This window comes from Osmerus eperlanus, chromosome 23 (genome assembly GCF_963692335.1).
Source record: "Osmerus eperlanus chromosome 23, fOsmEpe2.1, whole genome shotgun sequence".
Classification (NCBI taxonomy): domain Eukaryota; kingdom Metazoa; phylum Chordata; class Actinopteri; order Osmeriformes; family Osmeridae; genus Osmerus; species Osmerus eperlanus.
In genome coordinates this window covers 4,177,455-4,187,181 of record NC_085040.1, presented here as the reverse complement: position 1 = coordinate 4,187,181, position 9,727 = coordinate 4,177,455, and the positions used below count along the sequence as shown (strand labels likewise).

Here is a 9,727-nt window from a genome sequence, read left to right as displayed (position 1 = left end):
TTATGCATAGTGGATTTTCTACTTACATTTGAAGAGGCGGACCTCTGTGACTGCCTGTTCAATATGCCGAAGGAAACATCGATATCTGCATGCTGTACGTGGAAGTACAGTGACTATATTTTGTCTTAACTCATTCAAGGATCGGATATTGCACTTGAGTTGCAGGGGGTACATTTTTTATTTTTGACAACAAGCTGGCCTTTGGGGCTGTGGGTTTGCTTCGAGAGAGAACATAATATTTTCCACTTTTTTTCTTAAAAGTTCAACCATAAGATACCGATTTATTCTATACCTCTAATATCAAGCGCTTAAGGGAAATCGCTTGACAGTCTAGGCTACTTCACTGTCACCCATTGCCTAGGCTACTGATTAAATCTTTAGGCGATATAGCCTATTTAGTCTTAAATTCTCATTTAAAGAATTATTCAGATGTGTTGACGTTCATTATTTAAAGTATTAAATGGCTATATTATAAACAAATAATAGCATCAAACGTTTATGTAGAAAATACTCTTTAACTGAGTTTCATTTTTTTTACAACACAGTCAATCTTACTGCGGTTGAAGTCATTTGATATAGCTAACTGTTGTATCTGACGTTCTTTAGCCTACTTGTGACTCGACACATTCGTGATTTTCTTCCCAAAATGCAATTTTGGCAACAGCATACATTGTTTTGCACATAGCAGAAACCCGAACAGTTTTTCTTCTTGGGAAGCATATCAGAACCCCATCCAATCACACGAGATATAATAATTAGGTTTCTTCACGATGACTTTCTTGACTCATGCAATGCTACTATTGCTACGTGGACTCGTCATCTCTGCGGTACTTGGATTGGAAAGCGGTTACTCGAATGATCTGTCGAGCCATACGTCTAATGCCGCAATTGTGGCAACTACAGGTAAGGTTTCCCACGTTGGATACACTGTTGCCTATTATTTACGCATGTTTACCCCTAGGCTAACTTTTTTTCAGAGAATATACAGAGGAATGCCCTGCGTAGTGCTTTCCGGAAACTGATACGAGGCAGGAGTCGTGCTTGCGTCTTCAGTCACCTTTTTTTCATACATTGCTAAGGAATGCCGGCATGACTGGAATTCTGAATGCCTCCCATTGGAATGTCCGAAACGGTGGGAGCATCCGTTACTGTAAATGTGCTTGTCTGTAACGTTCAACTTTTTTGCCCCGTGACCTAACGATTACAGGTTATGCTGTCATTGCGCCACTTTTTTTCTGGCATTTTTGAATGCAATTAGTGGAAATTGAGGTTCACAAACCGGTATGTTCACAGACTCAGCCGAGGCCAAGCACAACCCAACCATCCAATGAATCACATTAACCCTCGTGCTGCCTTCGGGTCACATGACCCAAAGGTTCATAACGAACCATCGTTGTGTTTACCCAATTTTACCCAATACAAAAACAAATAAAAATAATTTTCTTTTAACCTTCGCAATGTGGGGGGTCTGAGACAGCCCAACGGTTAAAAGAAAATGCTTCACTTTGTTTTTGTATGCGGTAAAGTTGTTGCAATACGACGGTGGGTCACAATGACTGATGGGTCAGAACGACCCGAAGATAACACAAGGGTTAACTTAAAAACACAAACTGGGGGACATTTATAAAGGCAATGCCTAACCCTGGTATTCCCTTTAAGACCAAGGACTCTTAATCCATTGATGGTCTTAACCTACGAACTGTAGTAGGCCATAGGTGGACTCAATGTCCCCTTGGAACTGATAGCCCACATGGTGTCAATAGCCAGATGCATGTGTACCTGTATATGGGGAACCACTGTTTATTAAATACCATTTAAAACACAACTAGCGGTAACAAATGTCATTTTAATGTCAGAACGAAATTAATTGTTTTACAGATTGATCAAAGTGTTTATGAAAATACATATTTTCAATGAAAATATCAGTCACTGCTGCCACATACATAGTGTATAGTATGTGAACGCTCAATGTGCTACCCTACATTTGAGTGACACTGGACATGGATGGCCGACTGACCTGCTTCTGGACTCGCTAAAAGCTTCCTAAAGTATATTGGTCATGTGAACATTAGTTGTGGTTGCATTGTAGTTGGGAAGACATTAGGCCACCTTGTCTAATGAACACAGACATTCTGTTCTCTACCTCATCCCACCCATCCTATACATCTGGCTGAGCTATTTTAGAAGGCAATAAATTCTTAATTTAGACAGTTGTTATACATTAATGGCTGGCTGTTTACAACCACAAACTTGCCTCTTAAAATAAAGTGGTATCTAAATTGATTCCGATGCGAGCATGCTTGCCCTTTTCCTTCGACTACACATTGTGATGATCTCAGGGAATCCATGTTCTCTGTCAGGGTCATTTTGTATGCTTAGAAACCTTTTAGCTCGAGGGGTTACTGCAGTGTCAATGGACTTGACGGTATAAGCCATGTCCCCATCTGGCCATGTGGAAATGTCATCTGCCTTTCACACTGGGTGCCTGTGTATGTGAAGAGTGTGACTGTGTGTGTGAGAGGGAGTGGGGGGCAGTTGCTTGATTGCACTTAGTGTAGTGCACATTTGTGTTAACGTGGTGTTATCGGAATGAAGGGGTATTGAAGATGGTATTACAAGATTGTTATAAAGGGTCATATTTTTGGATAGTATATACTTCAGTACTGTTCATGTCTGTAGACTCGCAGGCATTCCTGATGGTGTGATGGGTGTATGTTTGAGTGTCTGTGCCTCCAGGCATAAGTGTGTGTGGCCCAGTACGTAAAAGCTGGTCTTTGGCATCTTAAGGCTTCTGGCCGGCAACTCAATAATGAAGGAATTTCCTGTCTGCAGATGAGTATCACAGACTGCGGTAGTTAGGGGAAGGTCACGGGTTCGACCCATCTCACGCTGGGCTGCGGGGGGTTGGGTGTTTGGTCGCTTGGGCGAGTAGGAAGCAGGGTTGACCATTTGGTGCCTGTGTTGTTTCGAAACCATCTGGCCAAGGGACCCCGCTCTGACGTCGCTGTTCAAAGGAACAGGCCTGGAAGCGAAGGAGGGAGGGAAGATGTTGGAACGGAAAGGGAGAAGAGGGGGAAGAAAGAGGGGGATGAAGTGTTGCTTGAAGGGGGGCGTGGGAGAACGGCCCATGTCCTCATAAATGTAGCCCCGTCGTGACTGGAACAAGGAGAATGCAATGTGCTCGTTCTGGCACACTGCGAGATGATAGTGAGAATCCTCCAAACGGCTGTGGTTATGGTGTGGTCAGAGCTATCTGCTGATGGGAGGTTCCGTGCTTCTGAGCACAGTTAGTTTTGAGGTTGTGGCCACGGGTACTTGTCACCCCAAGTGAGATGTCTCTCTATTGAAATGGTTATCCTAACCGGACCCACTTTATTTATAATGAAGTACATGGCAGCAGCATTGTATTTGGGTGTATTTAAAAGTTATAGAACCCAACATCAAACCTGGGAGAAGGCAAGTGAGGGTGGAAGCTATTGAAACTCGTGTTTGAATACAATCTACATATAGTATAATAGCCGGGCCATTTTTGTGTCTGGGAAACTAGACAACCCTGCAGCCACGTAATTCTCATAGACAAATGGTGGGCCACTGCTACAGGTATCGCTACAACTTGTGTCAATGTTTTCTTCTTTTTTTTTAATAGACCAAGTTTTGTATAATGAATCACCCTGTGGTTGGTGAGTGGACTTGCTTGAGGGACACTGTGTGCGTGGTCGTTCCCACAGTGCTGTGTATTTAGTTTGTTCAGCGTTGAAACAAACAAACGCTACCGTCTGGACAACAGGAACATGGCAGTTATCAAGTGATGCTCCGCTCCTGCAAGATGATCGTTCTCAGGAAGAAAGTGATTCCTGATGTTCCACATAAGTCTTGGTTATGTAACACCACTGATCATACAACTAGCACATTTGAGTACAGTGCCCCAGGAAATGAATGTTTCATATTCATGTAATTAGTTAAACATGAATAATAATAAAATAATAAAAAAGCATGGTTTTAAAAGATTCGTGTTGACACCATGCATTCCTCAATATGGTTACTGAAGTCCACTAAAAGCTTGTTATTTGTGGGTTTAGAGAAAGGCCACTCACCCTGTTCTGTGTTTTGTAGCTAAGTATACCAAGCCCAGATCTGCATTGATATGGCTATCTCTCAGTACAGAGCCCCTGCATTAATACGATGATCTGTTTGAAAAGCAAAGTAAACATTTGCCTTTGTTCCAAGTGCTTGTTGACTCTGCTCTGAAGTGCTGATGGGATGAGAGTGAAGCTGACATTTGCATTTCATGACAAGTTTTGCATTTTGGGACACTTTGCTCCTTTGAAAATATCTTGGGTTCCTTTTTTCCTTCTTTAGACCGAATGTGGCCCACTTGACAAAAAGCAGGCCCCGGCTACAGCCCTTGGGTTTAAGGGTGAGTTAAGAGTTCAGTCCAGGGTTGCAAATGACAAAGAGGGAGGACTAAACGCGAAGTGCTTTTCAAATTCACAGCTCTGTGTATTTAGCTCCCAGCTTCAAACAAACAACCCTCCGGTTTTCCCTCTCCTAGAAAGGAAAACCCCGTCCTGAATTGTTCCAATCACCGGACAGGCCTCCAACAAGTTATTCAGACCTACGGAAGTGGATTCCTAGTGGTGTGAAATTCATCAAATGGAACCAAAGCTCTTGTCGGGGACATGACAATAGACCTTGGAAAAGCAATCCAGAGTCCACCCCCAACTCTCCACCACATCCCACTAGTCTTGTCTCCCAGAGTCTGACTGGTGCTTAAAACGAACAAAACCGTTGAGCCTGGGAAAACAATTCACAAATCAGGGGTTGACACTTTTCTGTACAAAACCCATTTTCTGTAATATCTATGACCAGATGGTGTGCTTTCAGTGTATCGCAAACACAATATCCCCATGGCTCCAGAGTTCATTCAGTTAGTGTTTCACCTCTGAAGTAAGCTTGGTGCGATGCTGGCCTAGGATGGCACGTCGCTCGGTTGGTCAGCCTGTCTACCGTCCTTCAGACAGCTGCATCCGATCTCAACCACAGGGATTTGGGGATGTGATCCTCCCTAATAGGGCCGGTGGGGGACTGCACTGGAACACACGCACACACACACACACACGCGGTGTATTTATAAAGCTCCTGTAATGTTTTCCGATTAAAGAGACGCCAGAGTTTTTCCGTTTTTTTCCGCCGCGTCGGAACTGCGTCGGTGGAATCCAGCTTGCGATTGACTCGACGGTGACACGGTCACGGGTTCCGAGTGTTCCTCATAGTTGGGATACGCCGTCACGGCAACAGGAAGGACCTGACCCCGCAGCAGAGTTGATGGGACTTTTAATGGCTTACTTTTGTGGGGGGCTGCTGTCCTTAATCACTCAACACTGTGACCAAGGGAAATTACATATGCTCATCTCTCCATGTTACTACCATGTACATGGACATGTTTTTCTTAACCCAGGCGTTTGAAATATAGACTATTAGGTTTGATAGTCAACAACAACTGCATATTAAACAAACCACCTCGTTCAGTGCCTGATCTGAAAGCGCTCCTTGTCTCTCAGACTGGTAACTGTAGCCTGCGGTGCATGGCCTCTTTTGTCTCAATCAGACCACCAAATATGGCCTCCTCAACATGGCATCGTGGTTATGCCAGTGACACTGGAACTAGATAGCTATGAATCATGAGCGCTTAACCTACATCTTTTCTCTGAATCATTATTCTGTTTGCTTGCCCCTTAATTAGCATGTCCTGATGCGTCCTGGCCCGGGCATAATAAAGATGTTTATAGACTTCTAACATGGGTTCAGGCATATTTATCCTGAGAACGAATTGAACTGTAGCGACATTCATTGGTACCTCGTGTGTTAACCAAACCCTCCATCTCTACCCTCCGCCACGTCTAATCATTACAACAAACCGACCAGCTTATCCTCAGTAGCTCCTCTGTTTACGCAGAGAGAGGCGCCCCTCGGGAGATCTAGGTCACTGTGGCCAGCTGTACCCTACTTCCTGCTGCAAGTGGCCTATCAGCAGCTGCCCCAGCGGAACTGGCCTATCAGCAGCTGCCCCAGCGGAACTGGCCTATCAGCCGACTTTGTGGGCTTTGTTGTCCCCCCCTGTACCACGCTGCAAGGTGTTGATCCCAGAGCTGGCGGCGGCACGGCCCCTGACTGTGCCTGCCTTTGTGCCCGACGACTGCTTCTGAAGGACACGCGCGCTCCACACAGGCTCCGCTACCAGCCTTCATGTTCCCTAGGCAAGGCATTTACAGTCAATTGGTAAACAGATGTACCCTTGTCAAACGCTTATTTCCGTGATTATACACACATCACAGCGATATCCGGTGGGTTTCATTGTGTCTTTACTATTGTAAGGAGAGAATTTCAGGACAATTTCGGGAAGACCCTTCACAGAAACACAGAAACGTGGGTTAGGGTTACACATGACTGGGCTTTTGGCAGTGGGAATCACAATGAAATGCCCAATGATACAGTATATTCACTGATGCTTAATACGAATGTAGGTCTCATTGTGTGACATGGACTCACTGCAGACATGGCAGTCTGCAGTGAGTACAGTACGGCCATACTTGGCCGTAAGCAAAAGTTAGGTTTCTGTGAAGACACAGGAAGTAGTAGGTCACAGTAGTGTGTTTCACAGTACCACATTCAGCCATAAGACAAGAAGTGAACACAATGTCACTGAAACTGTTGGAGTCAAAATGGAGTCAACCAGCGTTGAAGAAACCAACTTCCAGCAACTCCCCATGTAAATTCAGTCAAATGTTGACTGGGGCTAGAGCAAAAGCAGATATATCTGGGTGCGTAGAGTATGCCACGATTTCCGCAACCAACCATGAAGAGCAGTACAGGTGGATGATGGGATGAAAACATAAGTGAAGCACCTCTCTGAATTCAGGGACTTTCCCAACCTTTGACGGGGGCACGTGACGTGGCCGGGAGGGGTGTGAGGACAGAGCCAGGGAAGGGACACGGGGGGTAAGGACAGCGAGCAGTGTGGATTTCTTCGGCATGCTCACGGCCCAGTCCCCCCCCCCCCCCCCCACCGTGTCTCATGTAGCGCCGCTATGCTTACACACACTCTGGAAGGCTGAGCATCAAATGCACATGCAGGCAAACATGCACACACGCGCACACACTCACACGCAGACTGACAGAGTGAAGGGGCTGTATCGGCTGTATTTTGCATGTTTGAACCCCTTTGCCTTTTCTGCCAATCTAACTGTAATGAATCACGGTCTATTTGTACAACGTTTTTTGAGATTCAATTATCTCAAGGACTAGGCACTGTATGAAGGATCCAAGAACTGGGTAGTGCCATGAGTGACGTTGTTTGGTTAAGCTGTTTGTGAAAAAGAAATAGGCCTAAAAATATGACCATGCACCAAGGGATGTAGCCATGGATACGTATAGTTATTTCTTGCACATGCAAATAGGTCATCCAAACATTCACACGTGATACTGTTTGAAAGTTTAAATGTTTAAAGTAGGGATGTTGCTCGGATGAGCGGTTTGCATCGCATGAATGAAATAGGCCTAGGCTAGGAAGTGCACACCTTTCTACGAACAACTGATTAAAGACAAACAGACTCTATGAAAGATTGCCTCAGTCAAAAAGTACAACAGTCCACCGGACATGACACCCCCAGAATCAAAATAGCAAAAATGAGTAGAATTTGTACTGTTACTTTGAAGCGAACTTTCTTATCGCTATTACAGCCCAGATAAGGTCAGATGAGCAGTGATGACTGCTGGAATAATATTGAATCAGCTTCTATCAAAGGATTCTCTTCATGGATGAAATGCTCGCTAGCTATCTAACAGCAAGACGATATCAAGACCATTTTATTATGTTGGGGAATTAATGCGTTTACTGATTCCAACACTCTTCCTGCTGTTGTGCATCATTAAGCTAACACAGAATCAACTAACCAACATCATAATCACTGGCTGCATCACTGGCATCAAGGGTATCAAGGGCACGAGGACTGCACTATCTAGGATTCTTGGAATCTCCCAGACAGTTTTGCATTGTCATTGAGGAAGCAAATCTCTTGGAAGTCAAATCAAAAGGTCACATACCTGGGGTGACCCAGGGGCATTGTGGGTAAAGTGGGCGGTGATGAGCCCAGTGGTAATCCATTTTGGCGTTGCTTTGGTGGTGTGTGTCCGGACCTGACAGGTGCGTTCTCAAGAGCCACTTAGCCTACCCCTTGATCCTGGTCCCAAACGAAGCTGGCTTGGATTTCAAATCAAAGGACCCAGTCGTAGCAAAAGAACAACCTTTCTTTTGCTTTCGACTTCTTCTCTTTCTAATCGGGAACAGGTTCGGAGGAATGTGGACCCCGTTTGCAGTTGTGTTTCCCTTCAGGGTGTAGTGCCATACTGTCGCTCCCCCAGTCATCACCTGCTACTTTTGGAAGGGTGTCTACTCTAAAAGCCTCTGTTTTATGTCACTCAACAGGTTGACATGTTGTCTCCCGGAATCTTTGATACAGATAAGGGGGCATCTGTTTCCTGTTCATCCTTGGGTGAGCAGACCAGTGAGATATGCATCCTCATGTTACATGAGTTCTCAAGTCTCATCCTTGCCAATTCATCAGTAGCAAAAGTATTTTAAGGTAGGTAAGGGTAATTTGTAGGGCTGTAAAGCATAATCGAATTCAATACATGTTTGTAATGAATTCATCTAGATAAGAATTTGCCATGATTTTGGCAGATGTGTGAATCAATGAATACATACATGTTATAAACATTAAAGCCAAAGATCTCTTTCATTTCCCATATATTCAGATTCAATTCGAACCCAGGCCCCTGCGGTAAGGCCTTAGCCTAGGCGGGAACGCACACTTGACCAGGGCGCACATTACATTTAGTCATTTAGCAGACGCTCTTATCCAGAGCGACTTACAGTTAGTACAGGGACATTCCCCCCGAGGAAAGTAGGGTGAAGTGCCTTGCCCAAGGACACAACGTCAATTTTGCACGGCCGGGAATCGAACAAGCAACCTTCGGATTACTAGCCCAATTCCCTAACTGCTCAGCCACTTGACTCCCATTGTGGATGCGACACATTGTGTCAATTTTTTTTGCCACGACTTCTTTCTACAATGAATTGCTTGAATTGAACGTGTTATTTCAACACATGCTCTTCGTTTTGTATGGAGCATGATGGAATGCTAGCACCGGCTGCTGAGAGGAGGAAACATCACATCCACTGAGTGGTTGTTTCCTGCCCAACAGGATGTCTGAACACGCACACCGGGAGATCAGCTGAGGTGAGGAAAGTTAGATAAACCAGCGCAGCCGTCCGCTGTCTCGCCAAGACATCCTCAGTAGTCATCTACAAAAGTGAGAGGTTCTCGCTAAAGAGACAGTTGATACCAGATACACAGATTGATTTCTTATCACTCATCTGTGTGTTACCTGAGCGTTGTACTTGCTGTGCATACAATAAAGGTTTCAGCACGTTCCATACAGGTTGAGCGTGGTTCAGGTGTGAGTGTCACACTAGGATATCCTTCTCTTGAAGTCCTTGCCAATTACATAATGTGCCATGTCTCCACAATGCATTTATGTTCTGTCCAGACCATATTCTCATGACAGCGGTAAAGGATTCAGTGAGCGTTAATAAAGTCTCATACAAAGTTCCCATTTCTAGTGCAAGAAAATAGTAATTACATATGTCAAAAAAGTAATGGTATTG

The 9,727-nt window shown here is 44.7% G+C and overlaps 1 protein-coding gene across 1 annotated transcript in view; it reads left to right on the top strand.

Annotated features, from left to right (window-relative positions):
• Positions 1 to 133: 133 nt before the first annotated feature.
• stim2b (stromal interaction molecule 2b) overlaps positions 134 to 9,727 on the top strand; it is a 29,883-nt gene continuing 20,289 nt past the window's right edge. The window contains exon 1 of the mRNA XM_062449987.1: positions 134 to 903. Coding sequence (XP_062305971.1) covers positions 771 to 903 — 133 coding nt within the window. The 5' untranslated portion in view covers positions 134 to 770. The remainder of the gene's footprint in view (positions 904 to 9,727) is intronic.